Consider the following 20874-nt stretch of genomic DNA (forward strand, 5'->3'; position numbering starts at 1 on the left):
ATTAAATCGTAATGTAAGGTCTGTTAACCCTTTACATTCCTGCCGACAGGGAGGAACCAAATATGATGACTGCCATGATGTCCAGCATCTCAGAACTATGGGTGTTAACATCAGAACAGTCTGAGCTCAGTTAAACGGTTAGTTCGCCCAATAATGACAATTCTATCATCATTTACTCACTCTCATGTCACTCCAAACCTGTGTGACAAAAGAATGTTGGTAACCAATACATCTGAAAAAAAAAAAAAGTTCCACAGAATAAAAAATTTTTTTTTTATAAATGACAAATTTAATTTTTTGGGTGACCTGTATCCTTTAACATGAATTCAACAGCATGAATAAATAGGCTAATGTCCATAATGTAATGAAACATGCCATATCAGGAGCATGCTACAGATTTCAAATGTGGAAACTGCTTTTTGTGACTCATCAAAAACTGAGGCAAATATATGCTTAATACAGTTTATTTTAGATGAGAAAAATGGTAAGACCATGCCATTAAATGTTTACTGATGTGAGAAATTGCAAATTAGCACACTTCTGAGTGTTGTATGGGAGGGAAATGTGAGAATGTTGCTTGATAAGAGGCATCAAACAAGGCTGCGGGTGAAACACACGTTCTTTAATTTCTTACTTCTTTCGGCCCTATTAAAAAAACAGTATGTCCTATCACACACACACACACACACACACACACACACACACACACACACACACACACACACACACACACACACACACACACACACACACACACACACACACACACACACACACACACACACACACACACACACACACACACACACACACACACACACACACACACACACACACACACACACACACACACACACACACACACACACACACACACACACACACACACTCTATTGGTTTTCAGTATTCAAGCGCAGGGAACCAGCAAAGTCTATTGCAGCTCTGCCTGCATTACAGCCTTCAATAAAAGTTTATGCCTACGTTTCCAAAGTTTTACTGTTTTCAGTACACGGTATGAATATATTTGAAATATGCTTACTTAAGATTCAGACAAAAATTCGCATTGCATAACTGATGAAAAGCATATCAAAGATGAAGGGTTTCAGTCAGCTTGAGTATGATGTGAGATCAGAGTTGAGAGTGCATGGCTTGATGGATGGATTCAGCAACGTAGTCCAGGTTACGGCTGTTAATGGCACTAACGTTTAGACACCCATTGGGTAACAAGTAGATGTGTTTCCTCTTAATCAGAAACTCCACCTGTTGAGCTGAGGGAGAGCATGAAACAAATTACTGCTTTACAGTGTTAAATGCATACTGTAGTATTGAGCTCCCCTTGTAATATTAGCATGGCCGGACTTACCATTGGGCTTGACTGGCCAGTAGCCCATGGACCCCGCCCAGTAGTGGGCCCCCTCCCTTACCCATTTTCATTCGTTTGTTTTGTTCGGTTAACTTGTATGCCAGATATCCAGAAATTATTCGCCGTATTTCCACTGTCTGGCCATGTGCGAGCGAGGGCTATAATCAGCCCAAAGTAGTGACTTGAGCACTTGAAAACAAAATCCAATACACTGTAGTGTCTTTCCGCGCTCACAGAGTAGTTTGAAAGGATATAGTTTGAAAGAAGGAGGGGAGCATGGAATAAAATTAATATCCTCCGACTGAGAGCTTCGAGGCCATAATCATATGACGCAACCTGATATTTATCTTTATTTCACAAAGAATAGCACGCGTGTTGATCCGCATCTGCTCCATTACGATCGGCTACTTTAAAAAGCTTCAATTATCCTTTAATCCAAAAGAGCACACATTAAGAAAAATCTTGATAAATTCTCATATGTTCACGTCTCATTGCTTTACAGAGAATGATCATTTATATAATTTTTTTCACTCAATTATGTGCTCTGGAGAGTTTTGAGCGCTCTCTCCACTGCCATCACAATATAGGAATAGGCATACATGTCATCAAAATGATTAAAAAAACTAAAACAAAACATTTAGGCCTAACGAGTTCCCGTTTGAGATGATATGTGAGTTATCACACCAGCAAGAGTGCTGTTTTTCCGAACATCTGCACAATAGCAAATGTGACATTTATACAACAGTTCAATAAAGTTACTGAATAACTTTTATAGATACATTCTGTTTTTGGTCCGTCAAAGAAAGCAGAACAAACAGCAGAACCGCTGCGCCTCCGAGCAACACGTGTTTTGTTCCTCAAAATATCTGCATTTTTGACAGAATCAGACGAGTAAATGATTCAATTAGGCTACCCATTCATAAATACAGTCATTTGCTAGGTTAAACGAATTAGGATTTTTGAACGAATCGATTGAATAAAGGATTCAACTCCCTCATTAAGATGGAGACTTGCCGCCACCTACTGGCGGTGTTAGTTTCATATAGTTAAAAAGTAGACTTTTACATTTAAAACATGAATCTCTTAACATAATTTATGCAATTATAATTTGCTGTGTAAATCCATACATGCCATGTCTAAACAGTCTGTGTCAATCCAAAAATGGATTTTATTGATACCGACTTCCTTTTATTTGGTCATAATAGCCATACGTAGTGTCTTTGCATTCTGATTGAATTTGTTGACTAAATTTAAGAATCTGACATAAGAGGACATATAGCTATGACAACGAATTTAAAAATACTTCTCTTGGCTTTATTATTAGAGTTCTGATCTTCTCTCAACCGAGAGAGCACATCCTGCATTGTATTGTATTATAATGACTATTTAATTTTAGCCTGCCACTAAACTTTGACTATAGGCATGTTGCATATTAATTTTTCTAGAAACCTCAAAGCATATTTAAATAGTGTAATTTGTGCTACTACTCCATAATGATGTTTGTAGTGTAAGTAGGGCCCAAACTTAAACTCAAGCCCAGGGGCCCCCAGCCCCCTAAGTCCTGCCCTTGAATATTAGCATTAGTTATGCTGAACTCACCATTCAGTCCAAAGCAGCAATAAAGCCCTCCAGGTTTTGTTATGTGATCCCAATGCCCCGGACCACCCAAAAGCCTCAGTCTCTCACGCAGACGTTCTCGGATTAGCATGCAGTGTTCAGCAATGCCCTTCACACTCTCCTGCCTGAGAAAATACTTCAGACTCAGTCATTTACTGAATAATAAAAAGAGCAGTTTTTAATTTCAGCTGAATGTTTGCATAAATAATAGAAAGCCTTGGGCATTTGTTTTTCTCAAAATCATTACCGCATTTATGCCTGTTCACAAGTGTAATGTGATCGAGTTCAGATCGAAATGTTCTTAATTTTAAATGGCAATTTCAGGAGTGAATGATTTCACATTGCTTTTGAACATTAAGCTTAAAGGGTTAGTTCTGTCAGTAATTACTCACCCTCATGTTGTTCCAACCCCGTAAGACTTTCGTTCATCTTTGGAACACAATTAAGATATTTTTGATGAAATCTGAAAGCTGGATCACTCCTTAATGATGTCTTTATAACTTTTCTGGGCTGGCAGATATCAATTACCTTGCAGCCTATGAAGGAGTGAGCCAGCTCTCAGATTTCATCAAAAATATCTTAATTTGTGTTCCGAAGAAGAACTAAAGTCTTACGGGATTGGAACAACATGAGGGCGAGTAATTACTGACAGAATTTTCATTTTTGGGTGAACTAACCCTTTAAATGAAATGGCTAAGGTCAATAACAAACTAACCTATTCAGGCAGGTATAAAGAGACTGACAATCAGATGCTCTGATACAAAAGTGCCAAGGACCACATGCACATAAAACGTGTTTAGATACTTAAGCCACACTTAAAATGTATGAATGTCTTTGCATTATATGGTAAAATGTCAAAGTAAATGGCATTAAACAGAGATAATAAAATATATTTTTTTTAAGTAAATCATTCCACAAAAATACATGTTTTAAATGATAAAACAATAGATGTACTGTTCAAAACTAACACAAAGTATTAATAATATTCATAAATGTAATGTGATGAACTACCTGATTATAGGATACCTGTGTGAGCTTGAGGAGAACTGACTTCATTCATCCACTAAAAGTCATATTGAAAGCATCTTGATAAAAAATCTTTAATTTTTTTCTGAGAAAAAGCATCTTGCTATATTTGTTTTGCACATGCCTCTTGGTTTGACATTGTGTATGTTCTGTAATTCAGTGGCATTCATGCATTTAAAGTGTGACTTAAGCATCCAAATACTTTGTGAGGACATTATAACATAAAATGCTGTGAAAAAACATTTACATTCAAGCATTTAGCATATGCTTTTATCCTAAGCAACTCTACAATTCATTGCAGAGTTAACGATATTCAACACTCAAAAATGCCAGGGGCCATTTGCATAAACTTTGCCACTATGTTAAGACTGTGTCTTAAAGGGATACTTCAGCATTTAGCATTAAGCTTTGTATCAGTAGAAAACCTGTAGTATTTTCGAATTACCGTGCTTCCTTCCCTCATATCCCGAGAGATTTATGAGACGAGAGATTTATGTATTTTTTGTCTGTAAAAAATCCTCAGATGACGCAAAGATTTTTTGGCTAGAGGCTAAACTACAGCCAGTAGTAGGAGCTAGTTCTGCATGTTCTCAAACCCGCCCATAGAGGGTGGGATCTCACTCACAGAATGTACAAATAGTGTCAGCCATCTTTTTTTGGAAGGTAAGCCAACAGGCTCTTGCTCTGTGGAGAAAGCCGAGTAGTAGGGGTTACCATACATCCTCTTTTTCCCGGACATGTCCGGCCGTCGAGATCGTCCAAAATGTCCGGGATTCAGTTTTTGCTTTCTACAGTCGCCATTCATTGTTTACATGCACACCTTTTGTTTCAATCTAACTGAATTCATTCCGATTGGTGAATCTGAATGTAGTGTTTACATGAAGTGATCGGTTGATGTGCGTTATAGCATTGCTAAGAAAATTCCCGCTCCTCCGTGAGAGATACGGAACCGGTGCGTCTCACAGGTGCCGCTCATCAGTAATCACGCCACCGGCCTCGTGCCGTTCTCCCACGCCCCTCAGCCTCGTCCTGCTTGCCACAGTAAACATAATGAATGGCGAGTGTAGAACGCAAAAGCCAAATCCCGGACATTTTGGGCGATCTCAAAATCCCGGGCAGACTCATCACGGAGACTCATGATAAAACAGCGTCTTTTCAGTTTCGAGTCAACTAGTAGCTGCCCTCTGTAACCGGTAGGCATGGCTTGGGAGGGGCCTCGTAGGGCAGCGAAGCAAGTGCATTCTGGGAGTTGTTGTCTTTCATCCACATGAGCCAAAAATATATTTTTTGGCTTTTCTCAGTCTAGAAGGCTCCAAATTCAAAAATAATTTCACATTTCTACTACATAAATTACCCAATTTAAATACACATTCATCTTTCCAGAGGTGAAGTATCCCTTTAAGAACTAGCTAATACTAGTCTTGATATCTGAACTAGTCTTAATAAATAATAATTTTCTGATTAACATTAGACCGATCTACCTTTTTATGTAACTGACTTTAAAAAGTAAGAACCAGCCATAAAGAAAAATAATTAGATGAATAACTTGTGAGACTAGTCTAAGCAGTTTATGCAACCAGCCACAGGTTTATTAGAAAGCAAGACTAGGAAACAAGCTAGAACAGAATTGAAATCCAAAGAATGTATGAACATCAAAGGGGTCATGACATGAAAAATCAAATTTGCCTTGATCGTTTGACACATAAGAAGGCTTTGTACCATTAAAAACATCCTGCAAGTTTCATAGTTTAAAATGTAGTTACACATCATTGTACCATAGTATGTACATCATAACATATTAAAATAATAAAAATCCATGTCATGACCCCTTTAAATAAACATTTTAATCATGTTAAAATGCATCAATGAATGGAATAAGTCTTACCACTCAACTAAATGGGCAGGATTACTTAATATAGTGGCAACCACCCTGGCCCCTTCCATCGGTGGGCAGGACCAAAGAGTCTGAACGAGTTTCTCAGCTTGAGATTGCACGGCCAGCATGTTCTGCTTTAACACGCAGAGAAGATGCCCCACTCTCTCACCTGTCAATGTCATTAGCCAAAATAATAGTCTATTAGCTTCTAGTAATCTATATCTTAACATTGAGACATGTTTTTTTGTCATTTAAACTATAACACAATTTCAAATGGAACAGTAAACACACCATAGAGGCCAAAGCTGTAAGAAAAAGATTGAGCGCAGAGTAGTTCAAGCCCCAAAGACACACAATGACGAACAGCCCAAGCGTCTTGCTCAAGTGAACCACTGCACAAGCCTTGGGCAGACATCAAGAAGAAGGGAAACAACTGCCGCTTCTAATCAAGAGAAAGAGAAAAAATGGGGTTGAAAGACTTCCAGATAACAGAAATTTCATTCAAGGAATCCTTATACAGTATATCAAATGCTACTGACCCACACTGTGGCTATTAGTGATAAAAGCTTGAACTATGCTATATATACACTAATCATGAGATCAAAGCAATACACCATCCATCAATGGTCAGTATACATCTGACAGCATGTATTAAGGCCCCGATATACTCACGGCGAAGTTCTTTTTCGTTCTTCGCTTTGGGGTAAAGCGAAATTCAAAATACTTGAGCAGCAATATACTGTTAGCGAACATCCCGACGCCGCCCACAAGACTGCTGAGATATTTAGATGAATATGTAAATATGTGTTGTGCGCTTTCCTCTCAATAACAAATTGAGCACAAACAGCAAGCATTTTTTTAAAGAAAGCCTAAGTAAAACAACTGATCATTGCAACGCGGATATGTTTGCACGAGCTCTGCAATTCGGCACTCCAGTAAAGTCACATCATGTTTATTTATATTATGGAACTTTATACAATAGATTGCTTATAATCAAGCAACGTTGCAGAACATGAAAAATAGTGTCAGTGTCTCATTTCATCAGAAGTACAACTTCATTTTCTATCATAAAGCAGCTGTCCAGTATGTACGTTTTTACTCGCGAACGTCTGACCTCAATGGATTAAACAGAAGAAATGAACCAGAGCAGAGGAGATTTCCATGTGAAAGAAGGCGGAGCCTCATTGCACACCTACCTATTACATAATCGCCATGGACAATTGGTAGTCTAAAGATGTTTAGCAGCCGGAATTAACTTTTCCAGAAAGTTTGCTTTGGCAAGCTGTTTCGAACTCCCAAAACAAACTAAAAAAAAACAAGAAATTTGTTTTGGACTGATTTTGTTTGAAATTACGCCACATTTCATTCTTCTATTTCGCTTGATGTATATTGGGGCCTTTAACCAGATTTTTGTTTACTTGTTTTAACACAAGTGCATAGAGACTTGAATTATTGATCAGAAAACATGAAAGAAATTGTTTAAAAATTATCTCATTCTCATGGTGAGATTTTCAGTGAGGCTTAAGTATATTTGATCTTACCCTGAGGGTCTAACTGGGCTTATACACCTGATAATGAACTTTCTAAATAATTCAAGAGAAAGATGTCCATTTTTAAGCTTGATTTCTTGTTTCATTCTGAGACCATACCATCATGACCTCAGCTACACGTTTCCAGTCCTCTTGAGAGAGTTCTGCACCAGTGGGATGGTGGCCTGAAGCATACAGGACCACGACACACTGTTCCGGAGCGTTCTCCAAGTCATGCACCATGTTTTCCACACACACATCGTTGGATTCTGCATCCCAGTACCGATAATGTTGCACATCCTCAATCCCTGCTGCCTTAAAGGTGCCTTTCAGTGAGTCTTCAAGAAACGACAAAGAGATTACCACATGTGCTACGACTGCATATTCAAAGGCTAAGCTCAGATACTTGTAAGGTTCATCTTCAGTTTTTGGTCCGAAATTACTGAACATTAGAATTTAATTTCTAGAAAAAAAAAGAAAAAAAATCCACATTATGGCATGTGCACATTTTGTACCCACCATCACAGGGAGAGGAGAGCAAGATTGGTCCACTCCAGGAAAAACTTGAACAGTACCAGGATCTCAGTAACTCAGCGCCCAGGCGCACTGCTCCGGTACTTCCAACTGTTTGGACGCCAAACACCTACCGCATTTCCAAACACATGTCAAATTGAGTTGGTGATTTGGAAAGTAGGCTAAATGTAATTCACAACAAAAGTATTTCCCAACTTTTTTTTGTCTTAGTGTGTTTAACCCCTTAGCTGTCACCCCCCTTTTTGAGAATGGACATTAAAATGCACTATTCAAGCTTAAATGGTTGTAATTCAAGAATGCTTTGGAGTATAGACCTAAGTTTGGTCTTGTTTTAAAGGTAAAAAATAGTAGATTATTGCTGAAGTGAAAGCACATCAAAAAATTAAAGTATGAAAAAGTTATGGAAGTTTAAATTTACATTAAATCAAATATAATTTATTTAATATTTTTATTTTATATAAAATATATATTTTACAAAATATGTTTTACAAAAAAATTACTATAAAATCAAAGCCAAATATCTAACCAAGTTGTGTTCCAAATTTGAAGTTGATATCACAAAAAATGAAGTTCCCATGAGATTTTGTTTAGGCGTATTACCAAAAATAGCCACCGGGTGTCATTGAATTCCATTGAATTTTACTGTATGCATTCTACCATAACAAATTAATAAATTTCTGTCCAAATATCACTTCTGTCACAAAATATGGAACCTTGAGACTCAGACCTTTCTGACAATATGTGTTTTGTCAAGATTAGAAAATATTTTGATCATAAATTATGAAACATAAGGATGCCCAAAAGGGGAGGAGCCTGATAAAATAATTTAGAGTACCGTTTCTATGGTAACACAATGTCCAATTTCAAAACAGTTTTCACAGGATGAATTCTGAGATCATAAGCTTTCAAATGATACCTAATTTATGATAACTAATAAAATATGTAATATAATAAAAAAAAGCGATAAAAAAATATAATACAATATTTTTTAGGATAATATATATATTATACTTTTTAGAAGATAATATTATTTTATATTTTTTTATTGACAAATACTAGATTATATATTTTCTAATGAAATTTTAGCATAAAAACCAACATATCAATTATTAAAAGTGTGTGCGTCAACTTTTTGTGACGAAGGTCAGAACTCCTGTTATTACGTAGATTTTTTGAGGTGCACTCTTGTCATAAATTCATCTATTTCTGTTCCTACATAATTTATAACAAAAAAACAGTCCTAAATATCTATTTAGGAGTCTTAGAACTTTCCAACGATATATAGTTTGTCATAATTAGATTAGGATTAAATAGTAATATAGGAATCTAGTTCAATCATGAAACTCTAGTTTGCACAGGCTGATAGGTCATTTAAATGCAATCAGCTATCAATCACATAATTTACTAGTGTTTCTCAACCCTGTTCCTGGAGGCACACCAACACTAAACAGTTTTGAATTCTTCCTAATCATACACACCTAATTCAACTCATTTCATTAGTAGAGGCAACAATGTTGTGTTCGAAATAGCCCCCTATACCCTCATTCACTGTTCCCTATATACTCCACTAATATAGTCCACGAAGGAGTGAATGAAAACGAGCAAGTGAATTCAGACACTAAGTGTATTATGGGTATACTCTAGCCATTGAGCTTGAACTTATTGCGGTGCATTGTGGAATTGAAGTGCACTCGTTAACATCCTCAATAGTTTCAGACACCACTACACATGGCTGTCCCCTCAAATAATACAATTTTAAGGGTATAAGGGACGATTTAGACCAGAAATAGATGAGTCAGATAAGGGAGACATCCAAAATGTGCACTGTTGGTGGGAAAGACTGTTTTACTACATAGCACTGATTGACTTGCTTGCTCAACATTTAAATAGTCTGATTCAGTATTCGCTGAGATCTGCTATGGGACTTTTAAACGAACAGACCATGCACAGTGCTTGAAGTAGGCCGATACGCACTGGTAACGGCACATCTATAGTTGAATCTGTTGCGTAACCTTGTTTTTTACTTGCTGAACCCCCTCACCCACCACTTCCAGCACTGAGCATGCAAGTTGCAATTGATTGTTCCGGTCACTGATCAACATTTGTTTTCAGCATATGGAAAAGAACAGCTTCTGCATTTTCAGTTTGATGGTGATTTTTGTCAATTTTAGACAAACACTTCATCATCCATAATAATCATGCATTTTAATTATCAAAGATATGATTTTTTTGGAAGTTGCTTTCAAAATTAACTCGACTCAAACAACTGAGCTTGTGGACACGTTGTCTCCTTTGAACTCTCCTGACTGTGTGAAAAACAGACTCACCATAATACGACACCTGAGCTTGTTTGTCTGTCACAAGTTTTGACAGTTCTGGGGTACAATCATGAAGAAACCTTTTTTATGAGAATGACCAAATGTCAAATTTATTTATAAAAGAAACCAAAAGTTGCAATTTCTGTTCAACAACTTTAAGTCCCTGCACATGATATTATATTCCTCTTTTAAATTGTGTGGATTTGCTTGTTTCATCTGGTTGAAATGCTTAAGGTTGACAGAAATGTGAAAACTGGGTTTTTGTCAGGCCTGAATATGAACACTAAAGTATCATGTTAATCATTTCTAAAATAGTAAAGTGATCAGTAGAGGTTAGTTTCTATTCTGCACCAATATCTCTAATGTTTGACGTGGGTGACTAACCCATTTGCGTCACATCTTCTCCGTAGTTCAATAATAAAAATCTATATGCAGTTTACAGCTTGTACTGACATTTCACGATAGTGTTGAAGACGACCAGCTTTACACCATCTACAAACAAACTACACATTGGATATGTACCAAGCCTCTACAGTGCTATCAGTGTATTCAGCTTGCGAGTCGTTGTTGATCACGTTGGTCTACACAGTCTGACGTCGGTTACTGAAAATAATTAAAGGACATTACCCTGCTTTCAACAATGGCGGGGCTATCTTTGCCCAATGCTAGTTCGGTTGCTCTCTGGGTGAATTCTGGGATCCCAAGGATGGGTGGGTACTCTGGGGTTAGAGTCGGGTCTGTGGCAATTTGCTGCTTAATTTTTCGTACAAGAGGAAGCCATGTGGTGTGTCCATGTTCTCCAACATACTCTGGTCATTGAGAAAAATGTACATTTGATTATAAACAGGCAATGTTTTGAAGTAAGAAATATGTAAGAGCTGTCATTTTTTGTATTCCTTTAAATGACCTATGAAATCATTTGAGAATGGAATGGTTTTTACAATAAAACAAAGTGCTATTGTTCATGCAAAGTAAATGGCATTAAGGTACTAATGTAAGGTGCATCATAAATATGTTTGGTGCATTGTCCTGTATTACTGACATTTCAGGTGTACAATGACCTTAAAGGGATAGTTTACCCAAAAATGAAAATTCTGTCATAATTTACTCACCCTCAAGTTGTTCTAAACCTGTATGAATGTCTTTCTTGCGTTAAACACACAAGAATATATTTTGAAGAATGTGGGTAACCATAGTTTCTGGTCACAATTGACTTCCATAGTATTTTTTTTCATATACTATAGAAGTCAATGAAGGTCATGACGTTGTTTGAAAGACTGGTGTTGGCCTACCTGAAGGACATCACATGACCCTTGCTGGATCCTCTCCAGTTTGCCTACAGAGTAAACAGGTCTGTGGTTGATGCAGTCAACATAGGACTGCATTATATCCTGCAACATCTCGATAGACCTGGGACTTACTCAAGGATCTTATTTGTGGACTTCAGTTTGGCCTTCATACCATCATGCCTGATCTTCTCACAGCCAAACTGACCCAGCTCCCTGTGCCAACCCCAATCTGTCATTGGATCCCCAGCTTTCTGACAGACAGGCAACAGCTAGTGAGACTGGGAAAACTCACATTAAGGACTCTCACAATTGCACCCCCCAGGGTTATGTGCTCTCTCCACTGCTCTTCTCCTTGAGTACCAATGAATGCACTGTAAAAGAACCTTCTGTCAAGCTCCTGAAGTTGGCAGATGACAGTCATCAGCCTTATCCAAAATGGTGACGAGTCAGCTTACAGACTAGAGGTTGAACAGCTGGCTGTCTGGTGTAGTCACAACAACCTGGAGCTGAACACACTCAAAACAATGAAGATGATCGTGGACCCCCCAGCACTCCCCCCTCTCACCATTATGAACAGCACTGTGGCAGTAGTGGAGACATTCAGGTTCCTGGGCAACACCATCTCTCAAGACCTGAAGTGGGACACTCAGATAGACTCATAGTGAAAAAGGCCCAGCAGAGGTTGTACTCTCTTCACCAGCTGAGGAAGTTCAACCTGCCACAGGAGCTGCTGAAACAGTTCTACTCAGCCATCATTGAGTCTGTCCTGTGTTCATCTATAACTGTCTGGTTTGGTTCAGCTACCAAATCAGACATCAGGAGACTACAACAGGACAGTCAGGACGGCTGAGAAGATTATTAGATCCCCCCTGCCCACGATCTTTACACCTCCAAAGTGAGAATACGGCTAAGAAAATCTCTTTGGACCCCACACATACATTATATGCAATATATTGCATTATTTACATTTTTGTTTCTTATATTATTGTTATATTTCATTTCCACTGTGTAATTCCTATATGTCTGCACTATGTCTCTAAGTTACTTTCTGAAGCTCCTGTCACCAAGACAAATGTCTTGTGTAAACAAGCTTGGCAATAAAGCACATTCTCAGTTTGATTCAATGGGGACCAGCAACTGTTTTGTTACTCATATTCCTCAAAATATCTTCTTTTATGTTCAACAGAAGAAATTCCTAGGTTTAAAACAATTTGACGGTGAGTAATTGATAGCAGAATTTTCATTTTTGGGTGAACTAACGTTATCCCTTTAAGAGCAAAGGAGCTAAAATTCAATTTTGATTTTATAGGGTCTTTAATTTAACCATCATCATTATAGGTAGTAGTCCGTGTCCAGTTTGAGGCAGATCTAATAAAATCACTCACCCCTCCCAGCTAGATTCACTTTATTGGGGTGCGTGTCTCGCTTGAAATCCTCTGTAAGCTTCATCTCGGATGATATAAAGACTGCACCATCAAACACAGAACAAGTAGACATCTTGTGCTGGTGCATTACGTTGTTTTCCCACTGTAAACACAAGTCATTCTCCAGATCTGTCAATGACAACCTGCAACGGTTTGTTTACTGTCTGTTGCTTAGGTGTGTGACTGTTTCCTAGCAACGGCTCATTATAAACTCTGCCATAAGCCATGTCATACCCCCACCAAGCTAGTTCATCTATGGTGGTCACTGCTAAGTAAACAAAAAAATAATTTTTACAATTAACAACATTCTGTCAAAGGACAGATTAATCAGGTCACATAAACTGTTACTACTGCACAGTATATACTTTATTTCTTGAGTCAGTTGTGTCTGCGTTTTTTGTGACATTTTGTGTTTTATAAGGTACTATGCATATCTCAGTCTACAGATGAGGAAAAATACATAGTATAAAATTGTGGTATTATTTACAGTCATATTTTATTATTTTACAAGACTTACTGTTTTTCATTAGCATTAAAACACTTGAAGTTAATACAGTTTTTTAACATTGAGCACCACTATGATGCTTTAGAAACAAACATTGATAGGGTGCATACTGTTGTCACACAGGATCCATGGTTCAAATTGTCAAAATAAGGTCTCATCACTGACATTCAACCAACCTCCTCTTCATCCTCATCCTCTTCTCCTTCAGTCATTTCAATAGGATTCACTGCAAAAAGGTAGAAATTAATATTTTAGCATGGTTGAGCACCATTCAAAATTGAATAGAATGCAACAGTGCTGGTTCCAGAAGTATTCTTTTTTCTCCATTCATTTATCATAGGGATTTATAAAACTTCTAATTTACAAATGTTGACTAAATGTAAAAATAATATATTTTAAGTTTATTGCAGAATATGCCTATATTATATGCATAATTATATTAGTATTTTGAGTGCAGGGAGATCTAGGCTGCGTTCCAGTCCAAAATTGTCATGCCCTTCACTCACTAACTTCCCTCCGTCTCGTTCACTTGGATGTACGTCATTGCTTACGTTGCATGAGTGCCCACTACTGGCGGAACCTTTGCAATAAGCTGAATTGGAACGTGCTAAGCCCTTGACCACTTGGAATCCACCATAGGGTTGATTTTTTTATTTATTTTTTTCCCTTATGAAATTGTTTAATGCAGCATTCTACATGTATATAGGTCTGTTTGAGTTTTTTTTTTTTTTTTTATAATTAATATATCAAAGAGTGGTTTGTGGTGGGGTAAATTAAACGCAATATGCGTTGACGTCACAGTCGTGTTGCATTGTGGTATATGGAGCTGCCTGAAGTGTACATATGAAGTAGACTTGCTCCTTCAGTCAAAATCGAGGGTCTGTCCATATAAACTTCCCTCGTCCACTTCAAGAAGTGGAATGCACTTCAAAGTGGCGGCAGGGATTCCCCCGAGGGGAAGTGCTTAGGGAAGTTCGCAAGTGCGTGTCTAAAAGTGGACTGGAACGCAGCCCTCCTCGATTACTTCGCAGTGATTCATGGGAGTGGGAGGAGCTAAAGAGCTTTTTTGGGGTTTCCTTTTCTGTACAGCATCATGGGTAATGTAGTTTTACATCAGGAATTCCATTGTTAAACATGATCATTTTAAAAAATAAGCTGAAATAATGCAGGCTGATGTCTTCAGCAGAAGCAAATACCATAGATTAACAACCTTGTAGCTCAGAGTAAGGCTGTCTTTAAAGGTTTATAAGTTATCGTTCAAAATCAATTTCCATAACCCGAATGTTAAACTCTACTGGAAATGCCTATAAATAATTTAGTAAATTTAAATTGATATAAAGAGCATGCAGATTTGTAATTCAAATTTGAATTTAAGAATTATTATTATCATTACTATTATTTAGAATTTTTCTTATTTTTAAATAAACATTTTCATACATGTGGAGCATTGCGGAAAATTACAATATCATCCATTTCACCACTAATTCTAAGGTCAATATTTATTTTTATACAGTTATCTGAATGAATTGAGAAATATTTTGTAGTGCTGTAAGGCAACATTTTAATTTGTATTGTTTTAAATTTAAAATTAGTTTTTATTTATTTTCATAGTTCGAAATTTATGTAATCAACTCACACTTTAGAAAAATCCAAACCGTTTTGAATTAAACTTGTATTTAATTTTTGTGTCAAAAATTGTGTTGGCCTAAGGAAACTCCCCTGTTGTGTAACCATGATACATTTCTATGAATTGCAGTTCAGTGCAATCTTTGTCAGTCTTAGAAAATCTTTGCAGTCTTAGAAAATTTCTATTCAACAACCTGCATTTTTTTGTCAGTGAGCAGCCCTGGAAAATACAGAAAATAGAATACAAGTATTCTAATGCAAATTCTTACATGTGATATGCTGAGCAGAGATGAACACAGGTCCTTTACCAGAGCACAGTTTAAAGGTGACAGGTGGGATGAGCTCCAAACCAGGAAAACTGACCTGCAACATACAGTATGACAAAAAATTCACTCATGTACATTTATGATTAGAAGTATGTTGTCAATCAATCAGCGACAATAATAAATTCACCATTGGCATGCAGTGGCGGAGAGTGGCAATAGGCAATGGTTTGGAAGCTCCGACACCGTCACAGACGGACACAATATGCATCTCATCTCCAGCCTCCTCACTAAGACATATCTGTGAAAACAGAAATCAGGTCGTTTCAGAGTAATAAAAAAACCTGTGGATTTGTGTGTAGGTTATCAGGCCCACTCATACACTTTATCAATGCCTTTTTAAAAATGTAAGTCATTTACTCGCCCTCATGTAGCAAAATGACCCGTAAACACAAAAGGTCAATTTTAAGTCTTTTATAATGAAAGTGAATATGGACTGGTACAGTCAAACCACAAAACGACAAAAGCAAGTTTTATAAACGTCTATAAAGTAGTTCCAGGCCCTGACACATTACAGTTTCTTATCACTTCTGCAAATTATTTTAAGCCCGCCACCGCATTAAAGAAAAATTAATGTATTAACAAATAATTATTAATAATAAATAAATAAAAAGAAAAACAACACGGCTCCCTTTGTGTTTGTGTTCATGAGCATTGTTGAAAAGATTTGACTTGAAGAATGATTCAAATGAATCGGATTTGCTTAATGACTCAGATTTGCTTAATGATTCAGTTACAACGATTAACAGTTCACTTGAGAGAAAGCTGAATTAACACACGCCACGAAAAAAGAAAGTCATTCGAGTTTGAAAAGACATGAGGGTAAGTAAATGATGACAGGTTTCATGTTTAGGTGGACTATGAGGCCCAGAAATGGGTTTGTGATAAGAACTGATACCGTTTTGATGAAGAACTGATTCTCCAGAAGATCATTTTCTGCTTGAAAGACAGCTGTGTTCTCGGAGCCACTGAGTACACAACCTTTCAGAAAAAAAGAAAGAAAGAAAAAAAAAAAAAAGAAAAAAGAACAGCAAGTAAAGGTAAAACACTGTAGGCAATCGAAATGGCTCGTTGAACAGGAGGAAATTGATCTTACCCCAGTGAACACAGGCTCTGTCAGACACAGATGATGAACTGGATAATTCAGACAGACTGATTGAAGCTACAGAGTTATTTTCGACATAGCAGCTTGTCATTTCAGCCAGCACAAACGTTGTTCAGGTGAAATATCGTGAGAAGAGAGTCTGTCTGCACCCTTTCTTCCCCTAAAGTAAACGATTCAGCACGGCCCCTAATGTTTGTTTACAAAGAGGCGTTTTAGTAGCCTGATTCTTTTCATGAGAAAATAATCAACAATATACGTTCAAAATCAATATCCAATAATATCTGGCACAATGATTGAACAACTATGATGTTTTAATATGAACAGTGCTATGCACATCGACAAAAACACAGCACGCAGATCACTGATCATCAATTGGATCTGTTAGTGATGAACTTCAGGTGTTTTTGCCTGAGCCTTCATCAGACACCAGAGGGCGCTCCATGCCTTCTCATCAAGTGTGTTGCCTGAGGTTGTTGTGGAAAGTTTGTCCTACAGTAGTTATTAGTTATTTCTTAAATACAACTTTTATTAACTTAAAGTTTGCTGAAACAACTGTTTTTTTGAAGATGTCTGAGAATTAAGGAAATTAATGGATTAGTTAATGGAGCTGCAGTTTATTCCTTTACACATTTTTATTTTTTATTATTATTATCTTCATTTATTAAAACATTTATTTTTTGTTGCCTTAAGCATGCTGGCAGTCATAACCTGTGTCAACTAAGTTAAACCACGTACAAGCACATGCATATATAAAAAAAGCTAAATGGCTGTTTAACGTGTTTTATTTTTATAAACCAAATTATGACAGTCACATTTTTACTTAACCCACATTAATATCTCTCTCTTCTTTCTGTATGTATGTTTTCACTGTCTTTATACATATAGCCACAGGGGAAAATCATAATATTTCAGATCACAGCCATACTTGGTAATTTAGAAACATGTTTAAGTCCAGGGGTCAGAGGGTGCACTTCCCGCAGAGAGATTATCATGCTATGATAATAATCTACATTTCTGTTTGATGATAACTACATTTCTGTTTCACATGTCTACATCTTATGCTTTGACCAAGCAACAGTTTTTTTCTTCCACTTTTTAAAAATGTTTTTATTTATTGTCTAATGCCCCTTGCTTTTCCACAGTCATCTTGACTGGCTCACTGTGGTAATTAAAATAAAATCCTCATTAATTTAATAAAATAGAGAAAGTATGTCACTCAAATGATATTTTTAAAACAATTAATTATTAATTATTATCAATAATAATTGGATATTATATTATATGAATTATATTATTATATTATTTGGTCCTTGAATTTGATTGGCCTTCCAAGAGTGGTGATATTTATCACATGTGGAAGTAACCACTTTTTTTTCTTCCTTTTTGTATAATATAAATAGGAACTTTTCAATATTTTATTGTTGTACCCAGAAATGTCACATATGAGTCATTAAGATCCCGTGTCATATTCTTGAGTATCTACCTTTTGCCTGAACATGCAAGTTACCTGTGATTCATATCTGAATCCTGTTATTGTTTTCTGGTTAAAAATGTTTTAAATTCACTTTGCTTCATCGTGATTCATTTCTTTCATTGTACATTTTTGTGGCTCGCTGTGTACTTGTTGCTTCTACATTTTTTTTTAAATCAAATGAATGCAAATCATTCGTTTTTGATGTGTTAATCCATGTGTTGATGTATGAACTTGATTTTATTTACCAATTTAATTTGTTGCGCATTATTTAACCATGATCAGATTTACAGTAGTGTTTTGTTTTTGTGAAAGAAGTCACTTATGCTGCTCACCTAGGCTGCATTTATTTGATAAAAAAAACACTAAAAACATAATAATGTGAAATATTATTACAATTTAAAATAACTGATTTCTTTTGTAATATATTTTAAAATTGAATTTATCAAAGCGGAAATTTTCAGCATCATTACTCAAAATGTTGCTGCAATTAGTTATAACAACTTAAAATTTGTTGAGATAAATTGAATATCCAACCCAACTAAACTAAACTAGTTAACTAAACTTAATATTTTAAGTCAAGCACGAATACGTACTTTTTTTAAGTTGAAACAACACATTTCTTATTCTAATGTTGAAATTTATTTAAATATTTTTTTGCAGTGCAGTCTTCTCATGATCCTTGAGAAATCATTCTAATATACTCATTCTGTGCTCAAGAAACATTTATTATTATTATCAATATTGAAAACAGCTGAGCTGCTTAAAATTATTGTGGAAACCATGATCCATTTTTTTTCTTTTTTTTTTTTTCTTCAGGATTCTTTTATAAATAGAAAGTTCAAAAGAACAGCATTTATTTGAAATATAAATATTTTTTTAAAACATTTTTAAACAAGTTTACAATAAGGTTTCATTAGTTAATGTTAGTTAAAACAAAACATTTATTACAGTATTTCTTAATCTTTGTTAATGTTATTTAATAAAAATATACTCGTTCATTTATTGTTTGTTCATGTTAATTCACAGTGCATTAATGTTAACAATTATATCATTTGATTTTAATAATGTATTAGTACATGTTGAAATGAACATTAATTTAGATTAATAAATGCAGACGTATTGTTAATTCTTAATTCATGTTAACTAGTTAACTAATGTTAACTAATGAAACTTCATTGTAAAGTGTTACCAAAATAGGTTGTTACTGTGACTTTTGATCAATTTAGTGCATCCTTGCTGAATAAAATGATTAATTTCTTTAAAAAAATCTTACTGACCCCAAACTATTGAGCAGCATTTTATGTCTTTAAAATGTGTGGATGGACTGAGCTTTCATCATCAGGTTTTTACATTTCTTTTCATCCGATCTGTGTGAGTGCTTGTTTGTTCGTTGAAGAAGAAGAAAGAATTCTGACCTGCAGTTAACCTCTTAGAATTTTTATTGTCTTATGATTTTCACATATGCCTCACTGATGTTGCAGGGTGAAATTCTTGTTTTTTTGCGGGCGAGTTCGACTGTTGGCGGTGTTGCTTATCAGATGGCTAACCAATCTATCCTGCTCTATGACATTTTTACCTCGTCTTTTCCGAGGAATTCTTCACATTCTCTTGTTTTTAGTAAGTCTCAATAGTGCACCCACTCACTACACACTCATCCATGTTATCTCTGATGTCCCTGTTATCTTGGCATCGGCACCTTGCCCAGACCTGCAGTTTATTTGAGGAACACAGAAACTCATAAACAAGCACAGCATTACTTAGAATTATGAAGCAAATAGTAATTATGTTATACAGATACGCTCTTGTGAAATGGAGTTGTTTGGGTTGATACTATTTTAAGTCAATGAAGTGATCTTTTTCTTTTTAAACGTGGTAGAACATGAATAGAAATGATCACATTTATAGTAATTCCCTTTCACCATCTAAAAATATAATATTTAACCATTAATAATAATTTATTGAATAAATTGGTCACACTTTAGTTTGGGGAACATATTCACTTTTAACTATCACTTTTGCCTCAAACTCGTAGTTTATGACTTATTAAAAGTAGGATGTATGGTCATACAGAATAAGGCATCAATATGTGGTGGTCCCCGGATAATTTATTTTAATACAAGGCGTACTATGCTACTACTACTAATAAGGTTTTATTTCTTCTTCATACTAGTCATTAAACTCAATTTTGAACGCTACTTTTAGAAGTTCATTATAATTCTGATTTAGTCAAAGCACATCTGTTACAGTTTGATTGTTGCCATTGATTCCCTTATTGAATCTTGAATCCCCTACATTCCAACATTTATTTGTTTTAGAGATTCTGAGTAGCTCCGTCCGTCTTCAGCCATGATCTGATATACCTCTTTAGGAAAATTCATCTTCCCTCCTGACATGATGCTGTTTATTATGGCTTTGAGCTGCATGGGAGGTTTGAAGATCAGTATCTCCTAAGATGATTTTTTTTTTTTTTTTTGTACTTAGTGGAGGTCATTGACCGAGAGTAGGTACAGTGGCGACGTTGAAGTATATCGTCAAATACCCGGTGCTAGTCTAAATGCCAGTTCTGACGTTTTTCCTAAGGATATTGTTTTGCCTTGCACTGTATCCACATGTTTTTTTGTTGTCAGCTCATCTTGTACTGTGAATGGAGGTTCTCCTTTAATTGTTTCCATCCAGTTGAGCTGGAGTGATACGGGCGTTGTTACATCCTGGGTTGGTCCAATGCCATATTCACCACATGAACTGTTAAACACAAATACTCACGCATGCATACTTTATATCTATCTGGTGAGCTGTGTAGAACTTTATTTATGGTGCGCAACTCAGTCATTTTTTGTTTATGTTTCGCTGAGTCACCTACATTTA

At 36.1% G+C, this 20874-nt stretch overlaps 1 protein-coding gene across 1 annotated transcript; it reads right to left on the minus strand.

Annotated features, from left to right (window-relative positions):
* Positions 1-911: 911 nt before the first annotated feature.
* LOC311098504 (aspartate aminotransferase, cytoplasmic-like) lies at positions 912-16685 on the minus strand. Its single transcript, XM_084138740.1, has 13 exons — positions 16527-16685; positions 16329-16411; positions 15561-15671; positions 15377-15470; positions 13654-13707; positions 12938-13105; positions 10891-11072; positions 7931-8054; positions 7532-7749; positions 6174-6324; positions 5892-6051; positions 2963-3105; positions 912-1268 (listed from the first exon to the last, which is right to left on the minus strand). Exons 1-13 carry the CDS (start codon positions 16624-16626, stop codon positions 1129-1131), a joined length of 1728 nt encoding a protein of 575 aa, XP_083994866.1. The 5' UTR covers positions 16627-16685; the 3' UTR covers positions 912-1128.
* Positions 16686-20874: the final 4189 nt, after the last annotated feature.

Source organism: Abramis brama, assembly GCF_963993115.1.
Source record: "Abramis brama genome assembly, chromosome: 16".
NCBI lineage: Eukaryota > Metazoa > Chordata > Actinopteri > Cypriniformes > Leuciscidae > Abramis > Abramis brama.

Bases quoted from the DNA above. Each gene is read 5' to 3' on its own strand.
- LOC311098504 (XM_084138740.1), bottom strand. From the start codon at position 16,626: ATGACAAGCTGCTATGTCGAAAATAACTCTGTAGCTTCAATCAGTCTG. The intron at 13,106-13,653 runs GTTGAATGTCAG...TGTCATTGACAG, and splicing joins TGAGGATGAAGAGGAGGTTG to ATCTGGAGAATGACTTGTGT. The intron at 6,325-7,531 runs GTATGGTCTCAG...TCTCTTGATTAG, and splicing joins GTGTAGCTGAGGTCATGATG to AAGCGGCAGTTGTTTCCCTT.